The following is a 17,985-nucleotide window of genomic DNA, read 5'->3' as shown; positions in this document are numbered from 1 at the left end:
TGGGTTAAGCGGATAGAGAATTGTACAAACAGCTGGTGTTTGAACACTGAAAGCTCTTCTCCGTGGAATTTGTACAAAAACTTCGTGTGCAGACATCAATTCCTCACTGCTCCGGCTCTTCTATGCTAAATTGAGACTAAATGCTCTGAAATTTGTCTTCGATGAAAGATCACCCAGGTTGATCTTGGTGTAGATTCTCCGGATTCAAGGCGGTAATGGTTGCAACTTCTCTTGTGGCTTCTTCGGATGATGGGTGGTGATGACATGTTGCTAAGATTTGGTCGTTGTGGCGGAGCTGTGAAAAATTTTGTGAATTGCTTAGCTGCGGATGAGAAGTCGGAGAAGAATGGAAACTCCGGATAGAGGATGAAGTTGAGCTGATGAAATTTTTTTGTGAATTGCTTAGCTCCGGATAGCGTCTGAAGTTTAGCTGCGGATGATGGACACGCCTACCATTGTCATCTGTCGAGAGGGATGACGCGGCTTGTCGTTGTGATAGCGCCTAATGATGATAGACGCGGAGAGCAAAGAAAGACACAGGGTGAGAGAGATTAAAGAGTCGTTGAGCGGATAGAGGGTTGTAAACGGATAATGAAAATGAGAGGTGAGATATTGTGAGATCTTGGGCGGACGGGTCTTACTGGGAGAGTGACTAAACTTCTCCCACTGTGGTCTCAATGTTGATAGGATAAAAGTGGGGAAGAGAAGCAAGTCCAACCCACAGCAAGCCCATCTTCCTTAAAGATGAAGAGAGAGAATGGGTGAGTTCAGAATGAATTCCTAAATGTCCTTTCTCCCCTTTTATAATAATCCCTCCTCCTCCTCTTATGGATAAGCACCCATAAGATCAATATATTACGAAACTACCACTTCCTTTCCTTTAAGTTATTAGTAAATCCTAATAAGCTTTCTTTCTTCCTTGGACCAAAGCCCAACTAGACTAACATGCTCTTTTATGGGCTAGAGCTATCCCAACCTTGTGGGTTAGGTCTAGTCCCCAAGTCTCTCTATCCTAGAAGGAATCCCTAATAGGTTAACGGAACTCCTTTCCTAAGGATAATTATTTTCATATATCAACACTATCCCTCAATTTGGGCCTATGTCATGATAAAGTAAAAATGAAATCCCTTTATCCATTTATGGTAATGGCCAAACTACCCTTATGTAAATTTAATTTAAAAATTTCTTTTTTATAGGGTTTGTTTCGGTTGAGCTAGGATTTTTGTTTTTCTAGCCGATTCGGCTAGGAAAAAGAACCCAGTCGAACTTCAATATGGTTTTCATACCGAAACAACATATTGAGGTTCGTCTAGGAAATAAAACCATCTGAACCTCAGTATGATCTTCATATGCAAAGAACAAATTTAGGTTCGGTTAGGAAATTTAACACAAAAAATGACCGAATTTAGATATAACTACTTTTTTTTTACTTAGCCGAACCTCAATATTTTTTTTTTCATACGAAGAACATACTTAAGTTGAACAAGGAAATATCAGGTGTAAAATGGGTATGTGGGGATTAACTGCATACACGATTTCATAGCACATACGAGTAAGGGATTTTCTGACAAAAATTAATATGTGTGTGTGGGTGGGGTGGGTGGGATTGGGGACTGCATCACTAATTCGTTTAGGGGATAAACTCAAAAACCCTAAAAAAATAAAAATAAAGAGGAAAAGGTACCACGCCACCACCAATTTTTCACCAATTGGAAAATGAACATGTATAATATTTTTAGTAATTAAAAGAATAACCTTTATTGTGGAAAAGTAAAGTACAACACACAAGAATTTTGTAAACGAGGAAAACTACAATGGTTGAAAAACTCCGGGACCTAATCCAGTTTCGACACCACACTGTATTAAATCGCTACAGACCGAGTTCACCCTTCCACAAACTCGCATTCAGTCTTGCTCCTGTATGCCTCTGAATCCAACATGTTCTATACACTTGATTCTCTTATCGAACGTCTTCTACAACCTAAGACTTGCTTCAGCTGAAGTGAAGACTTTTGATATCTATCTTCCTCTAAAATAAAACCTATTGATTTCCCTTCATGTATGTTTCAATCAAGGTTTGGAAATATGTTTGTTGTAGATCGATGTCTAGGATACCTCAAGTACCCGAAACACTTACACTCTTATCAAGAGAACCCTAAATCACTGCCACCTCACAAGAACAATCCAAACAAATCAAATAAGAGTTTAGATATGTATCTAATAGAATCACAAAGTCTGAAACAAAGAAAAATTTGTGATTTTTTTTATCTCATTTCTGATCTATAGTTCGTGGACTATAATAAACAATAATAACGAGATCCTGATACAAAAACTATCAGGTAAAAGATAGTTTGACCTGGTTCTCGCCCATGTCTTTGTCTGATATGTGAGAGCAACAAGCGGAAGATAGGGTCTGCAGTTTTAGTTTTTTTACAGGAGAGCGAAGCAACTGCAAAATGTATAATAACACTCTGAAACATCGAGTTCCTTGAGCATTCCAGTTACCACAATTGAGCCCAAGCTATATGAAACCTTAATGCACTCCTTTTTCTTTCTTTTTTTGATTCTAGTGCTTGAATTAATTTGCTCCATTGTGAGTGGGTTCCCGGAGTTCCAATCATGTACTCCAGTAACCACAAGAACTCAATTGAGCGACTACCTCAAGCAACCCTTGGTGAAGGTAGTGTTAGGAGGGTGCTGTAATTTTCGATATGTTGTAGAAGGATTCCACTGAAGTTAGATGCAAAATCAAAACAACCAGCGTCTGTAGTCCAACGGTTAGGATAATTGCCTTCCAAGCAATAGACCCGTGTTCGACTCCCGGCAGACGCAATGTCACAATTTTTTTGGAGTTCCGACTCCCACCGCAATTCTACAGTAACTTTTGTCCCTTGCGAAGAAAAACTACGTCCACTTCAACATCCACATTGCTTTGCCTGTGCTGGGCTTATAGAAGATGCGCGTTTTCAATGTTAAATGTTAAAACTAGTCATATACTTAAAATTGCATTGCCAGTGCTGGGAAGATGCACGTTTTCAATGTTAAAACTAGTCATATACTAGCGCTTCAATTAGGCCAACAATCATGTCTTCAAATTACAGTTCAAAAGTTTCTATTACAAACTGAAATTATAGGACTTCAGCCAGAGCTATAATCATCCGACTTAAATACTGAAACTATAGGACTTCAGCCAGTGCTATAATCATCCGTCTCAAATATGACAAGACATTTAAGTCTCGCAATCGCAAAGCTTTCTGCCAAGTAACACCAATAAATGCCCAACTGGATAGTAAAATTTGTAGACTACTGCTATCTAGTTTTAGAAGAACCGGAGGAGAATGTTACATAACATTATAATTGCTCATCGATGCACCATTTGTATAAGTTTATTCATCAACCCCAAGGAGTGATCTGAGAGAAAGATAGTGAGGATATCCTCATTTAAGCGCCCAATTATTCTACATCCTGGGGGATTAGCAGCTACCACACCAAGATTACATTTTTCACTTATGACTAAGATTTTTGGGGTACAAAATCAGAGTGAGACTACTACTTATGATCAAACAATGTTCTCAAGGAGAAAGCTAACAGAAAAGGTAGAGAGAGAGAGAGAGGGAGAAAGTAACGAAGAACTCACAGAATACAGATTATTTGAAATACCATCTAATTAATTCCTAATGAAAGAAACTCCCTTCTGAATGCTTCCAGCCAATTCTTTCTTTGCCTTCTCCAACCCATTCCTGTTGAACATCATCCATGTTAAAGAATATCAGCTCTTAGTCGCTTTTTTGGCAACTGTTATATGATAACTGTTCTTATGTCCAAAAACGTTTCTATGGCTAAACCTCCTTTTTGACACATAATCACTTCCAACGGAGATAAGTAAGAATTAACGGTAACAACCTCTCAATTCAAGTCAGCACTCGACCCCCTTACTAGTTGGAGTGATATTTCCATAATGGTGCAGTCATAGAATGCGGGAGTTCATAATTACAGAAAGCAAAATTATGTTGGGGGAAACCAAGTTTCCTTTTGCGGCTTGAAACAGAAATAAATTCTCTTCTCACTTGTTAGCTAATTAGTTACATTTTTTATTTTATCTCAATGATGAAAACTAACCAGTAATCAATTATGGGGAAGATAAACAATTTGGCGTCGTCATAATTTGTTACTTTATGGCTACCAAACAAGGCCTTAATTTGCAAGTCCTAGGAGCATTTATACAGTAGAGACAACATACCTTTCATACTCATTCAGGGGGCCTAGGGGGAAGATCTCCTCGACTCCAGTTCGACCGAGCCTCACTTTTGTTGCAAAGAAAGGTAGCTCCGTCACCTAAAATTAGAAAACAGTACTTGTACTTCATATCAGTTTTATGTATAGATGTTTATCCAAAATTCAATCAGATATGCTACTTTTTGCAGACAGGAAGCGAAAATTAACCTGAGAAGTAACAAAAGAGCATTCTACGATGCCAGCGTCTCCTCTCATGCCCCTCAAGCAAGCAGCAGCGAACTTGGCAGCAGCATATGCCTGAAAATTTATTTGCACATTATTTTAAATGTCATTTGCTTAGATTTGTCGTAGGTAAAGATTAATGCGAAAAATTTAAAGAAAAAAGGAATGCAAACGGGAAGGATGATCTACTGACCATTGAAAGTGTTGCGGATCCAGCACCTGCTTTGGCCTGCAGAAGGACGTAAACAGTTTCAACTCAATCTTAATGCATATGAAACTACTAATAAACCAAACAAATGACGAAGGCCAATTCACCAGCTTATAAAATAGTGCGAAATTTTCTATTTCCGTCTTTTATTTGGACAATAGTGCCAACAGGGTTAATCAAACTCATACCTTTTGAGCCTCTTCTCATGCTTAGATGCTAAGGGGATCAATAATCAAAGATTGCAGAATCGGTGGCTAATTCACTATGTTTTCAGAAAGAGAAATCAGATAAGCAAGCATAATTGAGGGTTTACTGTCTTCCTTGAGGATAAACAAGAGCATCAACTTCTTTGTCCGACCACCACCAATCCATATCTAGTTTGTCTTACTTTTACTTCTGTTAATGGTCCGTCTAACTTCTGTTAATGGTCTAACCAATGAACCAAATATTTTGCACCTGAAGGTAATCTTTTTCCCGAATCATTCACCAGTGACTTCCTACAGAGAATGCTATCATTTCATAGTTGCCTATGTTTAGTGTGGCTGTTGAATCCTTCTTGATCTTTGAAATTCAGCAGAATAGGAACGACTTACTGACTAAAAATGTTTTGTTGTCCTACTCAATTGAATATAAAATATTTGGTGATATCATTAACCTCAGCTGGAGGTACGGTCGTCAAGCAAAAACGATGGATATAGTTATTGCTCCACTCGACATATATACTAATTCATTTGTTGTAAAAAAAGAAAAAACAGTTGTGAGTTGAGCAACAATTGAGACAGACATAACGGTGATGGTTTACTTAGCCTCCTATAAAGAGAATATGCAGTTTGAAGAGCAACAACAGTCAAACAGATACAATGGTATTACCTCAACAACTTCTGTTCCCCCATTTTGAATGCGATCAGTAAGGGCGTTAATCTCTTCTGGAGTGAAAGAACAAGGGGGGTTAACCTGCATGATTTACAGTTGGTTAATATATGGATAGAAAGAGGAGAGATGAAATAAAAAAAACTCAAAAGAAGTTAAACCTGTGATAGAAGAGGTAAGATTGTAACTCCTGCATGACCCCCAACAACGGGAACACTAACTTCTCTAGGATCAACCCCTAAAACTTCTGCCTGTAAGAACCCAAAAGAACAAGCATAAGAAATCCAACATCAAAAACTATAACAGTAGAAAGCTTAACAAAAATGAAACTTAAAGTCGTATTCATAGCTTCACAGAGCAACTAGACTGTTTAAGCCTGATTTAAAGTTTTACAGTGTTGCTCTGGTCATTCTATAAACACATGATCATTACAATTTTCTAACCTAAAAGTTTTGTTTGGTAAAAAAAAAGGTTATCTTATACAAGAACACAAGAACAAATGAGCAAAATAAACTGATTTCTCGGTAGAACATACCACAAAAGTGTTAGCCCTAACAACATCAAGAGTTGTGACTCCCAGAAGCTTCTTAGGATCAAAGGTGCCTGCCTTCTTGAAAACCTCAGCTGCTATAGGAACAGTAGAATTTACTGGATTGCTGATCAAGTTCACAATAGCATTAGGACAGCACTTGGCAATGCCTTCAGCTAGAGTTCTAACAATTCCAGCATTGATCTTGAACAAATCATCTCTTGTCATTCCTGGTTTCCTAGGAACACCGGCAGGAATGATTACAAGATCCATCCCTGTTAGTGCATTCTCAAGTTGTGGCTGCCCAAGAAAACCTCGTACCTAAAGTCCAAAGAACTAAATTCATAAGTAGACCTTAATTACAAATACGACGACACTAATTTCAGTATAACTACCTTGAATTTCATCAAAACTATGTCAATTACTCACCACGGCACCAGTGTCCATGTGACTAACATCGGCAGTGACACCAGGAGCATTAACAACATCGTAGAGATGGAGAACTGATACCAATGGGTTCATCTTCATCAACAATGCAAGAGGTTGACCAATCCCTCCAGCAGCACCCAAGATAGCAACTTTAAACCCTGGTGCACCACCTTTTGCTCGGCAATCTGCCCGTCTCAAACCGGAACTTCCCTCCATCTGCATAATTTGCACACAAAAAGTAAACCAGCAATCATCATCATATATGAGCAATACCCATAACGAAAAATATTGAAGCAAATTCTCGAAAACTAAATCAAACCCACAAAATTACAAGAAACTTATGAAAATTTGTGAGAACCAAAATCGGGAATATAAAGAAAACCCAGACAAATTCAACTTGACTTTTAAGAGTAGAGAATTGAAACCTGCAGATTAGAAGGGTGAAGATGAGCTGCAATCCTTGCAATTCTTTGATTAGCGTCTGAACTAGGTTGCATCTTCGTGTGTTATATAATCTACTGATCAGAACTTATAGAGATGATGCAAAAGTATGGGAATTGAGTTTGAGGTAACAAACAACTATTTATTGATATGATATCAATAAGACAAAGAGACCTGAGGAGAGATAGAGAGAGTGACGTGATTGGGGTTACTGGAATTGGGATGTGTGGAAACAGAAATTCATGATCCTTATCCTTTCCTTCTGGTCTGGAGTTTTTTTTTGTTGCTCTCAAATTTCTAATTTTTATTTTTCCTCTTTGAAGTTTCCACCGTCACAGTTCATTAAACAATCCTGCTAAGTTTTAGTAGTCCTGGACCTCCTGGTCACGTAGCTGAACGGACCCCCACCCCCATCCAATAGAGGGCACCGTAGAATCGCGTAAAAGAAAACTAATATAATCTCAGCTGGTCACGATGGTCCCCAAAATTTCATCCGTTACAGGAGGTCACAGGTTCGAGCCTCCGATAACATAATATTGCAGAAATTAACATGGAACGTAGAGTTAGTTTGCCCTCTTGTAACAACATTCCCACCCCCCACCCACACACACACCCCCACCCCCTCCACTTCGACTCTCTTGGCTAGGTTACTCATGAGACTCGCTGGTAAACTAGCACAGCAACCTGTTCAATTAATGTACTAGTATGTTGTTCGAGCTTAGTTTATTAGGCTTCCAACTAGTCAATGTAATACTCTTTATTATCCAATAATATAATTTTCTTTAGATTTTTTCTTTTTATAAGCCTAATTCTCTTTAGATGAAATCCAAAGTCGTGGAAATCGCTCGGTCCTGTTAGGATGGGGAGCTTGGAACGAGGAGCTCGGACTTGGAAATCGCCAATACTCGACCTAATACTCGGAACTTATTTATCATGTGTTTAGAGGTTTTTACATTTGATAACTCTCATTCTCATATGAGAGATTACGAAAATTTTCTTTTCTGATTTTGGTGAATGCAAAGTCAATTCGTTTTGCTCAAAAATCGGTCCATATCGACTGTCTTAATCGTTAAAAATAAAATATGACCAGGAATCGGTAATCGCATCAGTTTTATAGTCAGTAGCGATCATTCGGCGAGTACGCGACCTTGGAGAACGAACTTGACTATACTGACGAAATCTTTATTAAAAAATAAGGAATTACATGATGAATCTCCTCAATAACCGACTAGCTATCCATAGAGTAAAGCAATTATATGATTTTACTTTCCTACGGAACTTAGAAACAACATCAATAATATCATTGTTATCTCTACTAATTTAAAAATCTTAACATAGAAATCCAACAATAACTAAAGAGTTATTTTACTTATTTTATAAATCTTATATTCTCCCATTTAACTAGAGGTGTGTCAGCAGTGATTTATTTGACAACCAATTTTGCATCTGCTTTCATTTGTATGCTTCTGAGATTCAGAGATATTGCCCAAAGTAGTGCCACCTTAATTGTTGTACATTCGCCTTCCTCTAGGTCTAGAAGTATAGAAATTGTAGCTCTTTTGTATTGACCTGCATAATTATGAATAACAAGGACAGAGGCATTAACATTTCATACATATCTCAACTGCATTTGGTATTAAAACCGACCTAAAGTGATCTATCCTTGTGGCAGTTCAACTACACAAGATGTTATGATCAATATTAACGAAACTCTTTAAATGATAGTTAATTCTAGAGACAGTTAACAAACAGTTTAGAGATTCTCCTTAAAAGATGCATTCACATTGAAAATACGGGGTAATAGTTAGCAAACAGTTTGGAGATTTTGAAAATACACCACCAAATTTTTCTTAGGCAACCAATATGAACTAAACTGAAATACAATTCCGAGGGTTATAACTTAATGAATATCAATCAGGAATTATATTAAGAGTTTATATCTCTTTCTCTCACAATCAATATGTAAACGGAAACAAGTCTGTGAACCTGATTATGCCGTGAGAGTTCTTGGACGATTCCAAAGATCGATATCCAAGATCAATCAAGTCTTATCCAACAATTACGATGGATATATCTACTTTGATTGATTTACAACTTGTGCTATTTCAATTATAAAGATAAATAATATAACGCAGAAAAAGAAATAGCACAGAAATTTTGTTAACGAGGAAACCACAATTGTAGAAAAACCCCGGGACCCTGTACAGATTTGAACACCAAACTGCATTAAGACGCTACAAACTCTAGCCTACTATCAATACTTCGGACTGTAATGTAGTGAAGACCGAATATACCGTCACAGTAATTCAGTTACAGTCGCGCTCCTTACGCCTCTCGAATCTCGCAAGATTCTGCACAATTGATTCTCTTAGTTGACGTCCTTTACAGCCTAAGAATTGCTTCAAATTAATTGAAGACTTTAAACCAATCTGCCTCCCACGAATAAGACTATATGTGATTTCCGTTTTGATCAAAAGATCAAGGTGAAATAGGAAATCGTTTACAATAGAAAAATTCTATCAAACCTCGAAATTCGGTACTTACGACTCCCAAAGAGCAGCCTAGATTAGTATTCACCTCACAAGTAAAACCTACTCTAATTTCAACAAAGAATCATTATAGAAGAATATACTTGTGGAATCACAAAGTCTGAGAGGAAAAAACTTTGTGATTTTTATCTATCTTGCCTAATCGAAATGAGACTCAACAATCGGTAGCAAGATCAGGATATACGAACTATCAAGATAAAGATAGTCAGACTTGGCTTCACGAATCCCTAAGTGAAGTCTTTTTAGTCGCTAAACCTTGAAAAGTTTAAAGGAGAAGACGACTCTAGTTTGCAACTAGGATACACAAGAAAAGTGTCGGGATTCAAAGATCCCAATTGCTTGAGGTTCTCTTTATATAGACTTTCAAAATCAAATGTTGCTTTAGATTTAAGCTAAGATAGATTTGGAATCAAGAAATCAATATCCACCGTTAGATGAATATTTGATTTGAGATTAACACAACAAAATATACACTCTGGTTAGGATGAACCGTAACCAAACCGTGTATCATGACCTGTTCATGAAAGGTTAGCCGAAACTAGCCAGACGAACTATAAGCTTAACCATTTTCATATGAAACTTTAATACTTTAATATTGAGTCAGAACCATAAGTTATAATGTGATCAAATATGTCTAGATGTGTTTTTAGAGAGTTGTTCAAATGTCGATTATGTCGTAGACATAATTCTGATGCATCTGAAAATATTCGACTAGGTAAGTACATGCACTTACTTTTCAGCTCATGAGTTATTTTTCATGGTACGTATATCTGGTTTGTATACCCTTAAGACAAAACAAGTTTAGGAGTTTGCAGAACTTTTTTGGTATGCATACTAGGAATGTGTACCATCCTGAGTTCACGAGTCAACAGACTTTTTGGGGTACTACGGCTCTAGACCTATAACAGTTCTGCCAGTATGTAAGCTGGTACGTGTACCGTCCTGTATCCAGATTTACAGTAGTTTTATATCTCTCTAATAATAAATTTGAAACATTCTCAAGTAACATCAATGACACAGATCACTGTTTCAGGCTATTTTTGAAAAAGCGGGGGTCTAACAAACACACCCAATATTTCACTTAGCAATATGTATGGACTAACTCCAATATACTTTTAAGAGAATCAACTAGACAGACAGACTCAATCTTAAGAAAAGTATATCAAAGAGTTATATATATCAATTTTTCAATTCAATCTGCAACCAAACAAATAGGAATCTGCGATCCCGATTGAATATAAGAAATAACTTGGACGGTATTAAAAACCAATATCCAAGTGTCAATCAATTTAATCAACAACCAAAGGTTGGATTCACAATTGATTTAACTTACGCACAACCTATGATATTTCAACTATATAAACAAATATAATGCGGAAAAGAAATAAAACAGACACCAGAAGTTTTGTTAACGAGGAAACCGCAAATGTAGAAAAACCACGGGACCTAGTCCATCTTTGAACACCAAATTGTATTAAGCCGCTACAGACACTAGTCCACTACCAATGAACTTCGTACAGGAATGTAGTTGAGCCCTAACCAATCTCACACTAATCAAGGTACAGTTGTGCTCCTTATGTCTCTGAACCCCAGCAGGATTCTGCGCACTTGATTCCCTTAGATGGTCTGACCCACAACTAAGAGTTACTACGACCAAAAGTCGAAGACTTGCTAAACCAATCTGTATCACACATAAAAGTCTATTGTATAGATATATCTGTCTCCACAGATAAACATATGAGTTTTGTTCCGTCTTTTGATAAATCAAGGTGAACAAGAACCAATTGATTTATCGGACTTATATTCCCGGAGAATAGTCTAGAAATATCAATCACCTCACAATAATCTTAATCGTATGGTAGCGAAACAAGATATTGTGGAATCACAAACGATGAGATGAAGGTGTTTGTGACTACTTTTTATCTTGCCTATCGGAGATTAAATCTCGAGCACATCTTAGAGAAGATAGTACTCAATCACGATAGAAAACAGCAAGATCAGAACATGCAACTACAGAGAAAATAGTTGGGTCTGGATTCACAATCCCAATGAAGTATTCAAGTCGTTAACCTACAGGGTTTTGGAAAAACCTAAGGTTAAAGGAGAATCGACTCTAGTCGCAACTAGTATCACACATGAGGTGTGGGGATTAGGTTTCTCAACTGCTAGAGTTCTCCTTTATATAGTCTTCAAATCAGGGTTTGCAATCAATGCTACCTTGGTAACAAAGCATTCAATATTCACCGTTAGATGAAAACCTGATTAGACTCAAGCTAATATCTTTCAACCGTTAGATCGAACTTAGCTTGTTACACACAAATGAAAAGTGACTTCATTTAGATATGAGTAACCGTACCTAAACGTGTACACCTTTGTTGGCTCAATAATAGTTAACCGAAGTTAGCCATATGAACACTTTCATATCAACCATATTCATCTTAACCATAACTAGTTCAAATGACTCAAATGAAACTAGTTCTAGAGTTGTTCAATCGTTTATATTCTCATAGATGTATATAAGACACAATTGAAGTAAAATCGAGTTTTATTTCACTCGAATTAAGTTATGAACATTATAGCCATGGTTTGCAAAACATTGCGTTCCTTATTATATAAATGTATTAGTTCATAAAAAAACCGATTTTAGAACATAACCCACTCAACTATGCAAACAGGTACGCATACCTTAGTGGCCGGACTAAGTTTGTGTTCGCCAGTATGCGAAAGGGTACGCATACCAACAAACTCAGTAAAGTCCCGAAACTTGAACCTCACGCCAGTACGCGTACCAGTATGCGTACTTAGTTCTCGGACCTTTATTAAACCAATCAGTACGCATATGGGTATGTATACCATGGTTCCCAGACTTGGATTACACATCTGCAAGTACGCATACTATGCTTATATACAATTTTTCTGAACTCTCATTTCAACCATTGAAACATTCTCGGAAGACGACAATAGCTGTCTCACACAAACTATTAGCTTCAAAGCAATTTTCAAGTGATCGAATGATCAATACAAAACATTCTGAGTCTACATCAAATGGATGTCTCGCATAAATCATGCAAAGATGTTACCAGGCGATTTTCACATGATCATCTTTTGACTTTCGTCAAGAATATAAGATGAACTTGGTTAAAGCGAAAGCTTACCAACACATATTTCGAGAAATATGTAAGTGAGTTAAACTCAGCTCGAAATATCAAATGTGCATAATTGAAGTATATAGTTATATGACTTTTGTCTCAAATAGGAGATAAAGTAGATAGACTTTTGAGTGATAGATGAGTTCAAGTCTCCACATACCTTTTGTTGATGAAGTTCCACAACCTCCTCTTAGTAGTTCTTCGTCTTCACTCGATGAACACCGTGAAGGCTAATGCTCAACTACGCTTTGTATCCTAATCCGAGACTTGGCTATAAGTAGACTAGAAATCAAGACTTATAGTTTTTTCAAATAAACTTGACAAACAAGCTTGAGATAGCAGCACGAGTTCGACCGAGCAGTGCTCTAACAGTTTTCATATGATTAACTCTAATCATGATTTAGGTCATAAACAATAAATTGTTCTTAACCTAATTCATCAAGTTTTGAACAAATATTCATAAGCTTAGTCATACATATTTCGAGAATAATTAACAAGATCAACTTGACTCGAAATTTCTGTTGTGCATGTAATAGTCTAACTAGTCATGCGGCATAGTCTCATAGATAGAAAGGTGAAAACATGAGTAATATGTGGTTCAGTCTTCACTTACCTTTTGTTGATGAAGTTCTCCAAAAGCTTCGATTGATCTTCGCCTTAAAACGGTAGCACTCAATGATGTCTGGTACTCAACTACACACTTCTATCTTAGTCCGAGACTTGATTAAATCTAGACTAAAAATCAATATACAGTTTTGATCAACAAAATTTAACAACAAGCATGAGATAGCAACACTTATGAGTTCGACCGATCAATGCTCTAACAATCTCCCCTTTTTTCAATTTTAATGACAAAACTATCAATACATATGGATTAAAATATAAAGCTTCAAAACTTCGGAATCCATCATGTTTGATTTCCTTGGTTCTACAACTCCTCGAATTCTTCGTTACTTCAAGTTTCCAATGATTCTGAACGTGTTCAGCTCAGCATGTTGTAGTTGAATATCTGTAGCGATAAAAACTTTGAAAACAAATATTCTCAATCATTGTTATACAGAAACATAGTGTTGTTATATTCTCCAAAGTTCAATTGTATCACAACTTAGAAGTAATACTACAGTGTCATGTTTGTCCCCCTCATTCAATACTTACGTATTTTACATAATAGGTGTAACCTATAGATGTCGATTCACTCCCCCTTACATAATGATCCATAAACCATATGTATGTAGTGCGAAACTACTAATTAATTATCCCTTTTTTGTCAATAAAAATTGGTAAAGGTACAAAAATAATGGGATCGTAATGAATTCTAACAAAAGATACTTCAAAACTAAAGAAACACATATCAACTATAATTTAGATGATATCACAGAATATAAAATACTTAGTGTCTCATCTAGGAGATTTAAGATACAAGTATCCCCTGTATATTCCATATTCACTCTCCCCACAAAGATATAGTAATTAAGCACAAGTTCAAAAAGAACTTTCCCCCATTTGATGTCATTCCCAGAAGAACAACATGAGTGACCTTTCTTTAATAAAAAATAAGGATTTTTTCGAACATTAACAAATCACATGGATTTGTATCCTAAATATCGACATAAATTAATCTCAACGCCAGTAACGAACAAGGAGACAATTTAATCGTATGACTCAACATAAGAAAATCTTATGGAGTTTGATAATGCAGTAATTACACAAGAGTGTGACCACGGATATATAAATACTGCGAAAATTATCACGAAGTTTATTCTTCTCTTAGTTCATAAAATTTAATAGATTTAACTTTTAAGCATATATGAGATATCAGTTCAATTCGCAAAACGCAAAGGACACATATATATTATAAGATTTTGAGCAATACACAAGAATATCCATGGGGATCAAGTATTGCGATCATCTTATCTAAGATATAAACTTCTAAAAAACATGCAAGTTGATTTTCTCCTAGAGGGAATAATCAATCTTTTCCGCCGGGATTTACACCAAGAATGACTACCGAACGCGTATAAAAAGATTTCCTTGAAAAATAAGAAAATACAAAATCATTAAGGACCATGCACCATAAAATCACATAAGAAGGTTGTGAACGTTCATGCAATCCCAGAGGTATGCGTACCACTGCCCATTCTTGAACTTTCTTCCTTGCAGTTCACCAAAAACAACAAGTCATCGGCATTGTTTGTTTCTTCAAACCTGTATATTTAAGAATCTTAAACACAAATGAAGTTAGGTATATGTTGAAAATGCGGCGGTATAAAAGCCACACCCAACAATTAGTTTGGCAATCTGAGAGGACTTACTCCAATACACGTTCTAGAGAATCAACTAGACAGTCAGACTCAATCTAGATTAAAGTATATCAAAGAGTTTAATATCTCCAACTCTTAATTCAATCCGCAATCAGCAAATAGAAATCTGCGAGCCTAATTGAATATAAGAGGAATTACTTGAACGGTGCCAAAGACCAATGTTCAAGTGTCAATCAATGTAAATCAACAACCAAAGGTTGGATATTCTAATTGATTGATCTTAACGCACAACCTGTGATATTTCAATTATATAACAAAATATAATGTGGAAAAGAAATAACACAGACACCATAATTTTGTTAACGAGGAAACCGCAAATGCATAAAAACCCCGGGACCTAGTCCAGATTGAACACCACACTGTATTAAACCGCTACAGACACTAGCCTACTACCAATTAACTTCGGACTGGACTGTAGTTGAACCCTAATCAATCTCACATTATTTCAAGGTACGGTTGCGCTCCTTACATCTCTGATCCCAGCAGGATACTATGCACTTGATTCCCTTAGCTGATCTCATCCACAACTAAGAGTTGCTACGAACCAAAGTCAAAGAATTGATAGACAAATCTGTCTCACACGGAAAAGTCTATAGGATTGAATAAATCTGCCTCCCACAGAAATACCCAAGAGTTTTTGTTCAGTCTTTTGATAAATCAAGGTAAACAGGAACCAATTGATAAAACATACTTATATTCCCAAAGAACAACTCAGTATTATCAATCACCTCATAATAAACTTAATCGACTAGCGAAACAAGTTATTGTGGAATCACAAACGATGAAACGAAGGTTGTTTGTGATTACTTTTCTATCTTTCCTATCGGAGATGTAAAATATCGAGCCAATTATTTCAATTGCACTCAACACGATAGAAACAACAATACCAGATCACAAAAGTACAGAGATAATAGTTGGGTCTGGCTTCACAATCCCAATGAAGTCTTAAAGTCGTTAGCCTACAGGGTCTCGAGAAGAAACCTAAGGTTAAAGGAGAATCGACTCTAGTTATGAAACTAGTAACACACAGGAGGTGTGGGGATTATTTTTCCCAGTTGCTAGAGTTCTCCTTTATATAGTTTTTAAATCAGAGTTTTGTAGATGGGGAAAAACGAGCCGCCGGTTTTTTGGGAAAGTGGAGAGTCGAGCGTGTTGTCGAGACTCCTCAACCGAGCGAACTGCTAAACCTCACACAGATGCACCGCTGCAAAGGGGTTTCTTAGATTCGGGAAATCAATTTGTATGACTCTGGCCTAAACCAAGACAATGGTCGTTTCAGAGTCAATTCGGTCGCAAAGAGGGAGATGGGTTGATCTATAGGAGGGAGGCTGAGAGTTGTGTGGGATCAGTGATGATCAAGGATTGTGGGTGTGTTGAAGGTTTCTGCAATATTGCTGAACTGCTGAAATTGAGTTCTGTGAATAAGTTTATATTGATTTGTTGACGGATAATGATGATAATCGATGATTGATGATATCTTGATGTCCTCGATTTATACTTATTTATATTGCCAGAATGATGTACCACTGATCCCTGTAAGTGTGACGGTTTCTTGAGTGAAAGAGTGGGAAATTGGGAGATCGTGGTAAAGTCAGTTCCATGTCGTGCGGAGACTTGACTGATCGTGCACCCACTACTTTGCTAACTCCTTCAACCGTTTACACGACTTACGCAGATTTCTCGTTGTGGATGAATCCACGTGTCGTAGACCGCCAGACCAAAACCCAAAGTGATATCCCCTCATTTGTGACGTGATTGATATTTCACGAATCATGGAGTCTGCAAGGCAGACGTGTATTAGCTAGTCAGTTGTTGACTGATTTATACTGTGAGTCTAGTTTTGTTGAATCGAGCATAAATGGTGAATGCTCAGTGATTCATGTATTGAACATGTAGTTCTCTGAGATGTCAATGAATTACTGACTAGAGCGACTGAGCAAGTATTGCTCAACTCGACGAATTGCTGAATATTGAGAGTTTGTCGAGCAATTGAGCAATTATTGCTCAATTCGACGAATTTGATAATTTTGGCGTGCAACTGAGCAAGTGTTGCTCAATTCAACAAACTACTGATAAATTACTGAACATTGATGGTTGGATCAATATTCGAGCAACTGAGCAAGTATTGCTCAATTCGACGAATTATTTACTGGTGCCGTGACCCAATAAAATATTAATCAAAAATATTGGTGAATTACAGAATATTATTAATTTGGATGTTGATTGCTGAATCAACATTATTTTGTGTTTGAACTTGCTCAGAATGGTGATCGTGGAACGTTTGTTCGAAACCCTAATTTTTATCAATCCTTCATCAATTGGTGAATTGATGAAAATTGGTAATGAGTGAGGAGGGACCGACCACATGGTATGATGAGCGTCCATGGGTGCCCAGTGCTCGAGTGAGCATGCATCAGGGTTCTCAGTTTGAGAGTTGGTGAAAGAACGGTGATTAAATGCAGGTTTCATCATTTATTGAAATATTGCTGGATTCAGCATTAGGTGATAAAACCTAGGTATGAGAGATGAGGACCGACCAAGAGAGCATGGGACCGTCTCTTGGTGGTCACGGGACCAGTTGTTGGTCATTTGGAGAATCCCCCAGTTGGTTGGAGAGAGTTCGGGCCCAGTATGAGCAATTGAGCAAATTAGGTCAGAATTATGAAAACCTGTGAGACCGGATTTTTGCAAGACCTAGGAATGACTCTGGTCGGTCATGAAGGCATGCACATGTTGCCTTAGTGTCCATGTTTCTATAATAAAAGTTTCAGTGTTTTCTGATGCGCGTTCGAGCAACATAGTGAATTTTCAGAAGAGTTTCATCTTGACTGAGAATTCTCGATTTTTGTTGGAATGAGCATGTATGCTCAATTCATCAATATTTTGAGAATATTAAAATAAAAGTGTTTTAATATTTAAAATTTTCATGAGAGGCTAGCCAGTCGTGTGATTATGTTGGATTTTGGTTTTTCGTGATTTGAGCAATATTCGAGAAAATATGGAGAAATCATGAATTTTGCTCAAACCCCAG

General features: G+C 37.0%; 1 protein-coding gene and 1 non-coding gene across 2 annotated transcripts; one reads left to right on the top strand and one right to left on the bottom strand.

Annotated features, from left to right (window-relative positions):
- The first annotated feature begins 2,760 nt into the window (after positions 1–2,760).
- TRNAG-UCC lies at positions 2,761–2,832 on the top strand. Its single transcript has one exon. It is a non-coding gene; the product is annotated as a tRNA-Gly (tRNA).
- Positions 2,833–3,331: 499 nt separating this feature from the next.
- Positions 3,332–7,241, bottom strand: LOC113347395 (malate dehydrogenase, glyoxysomal-like). The gene is made up of 9 exons (XM_026591040.1): positions 6,920–7,241; positions 6,495–6,710; positions 6,072–6,386; positions 5,698–5,787; positions 5,537–5,620; positions 4,652–4,687; positions 4,444–4,533; positions 4,241–4,335; positions 3,332–3,740 (listed from the first exon to the last, which is right to left on the bottom strand). Exons 1-9 carry the CDS (start codon positions 6,989–6,991, stop codon positions 3,668–3,670), a joined length of 1,071 nt encoding a protein of 356 aa, XP_026446825.1. The 5' UTR covers positions 6,992–7,241; the 3' UTR covers positions 3,332–3,667.
- Between the last annotated feature and the right edge of the window lie 10,744 nt (positions 7,242–17,985).

This window comes from Papaver somniferum, chromosome 2 (assembly GCF_003573695.1).
Source record: "Papaver somniferum cultivar HN1 chromosome 2, ASM357369v1, whole genome shotgun sequence".
NCBI classification, from domain to species: Eukaryota; Viridiplantae; Streptophyta; class Magnoliopsida; order Ranunculales; family Papaveraceae; genus Papaver; species Papaver somniferum.
Note: the sequence above shows the minus strand (reverse complement) of the source record. Positions and strands in the feature narration are given on the sequence as shown.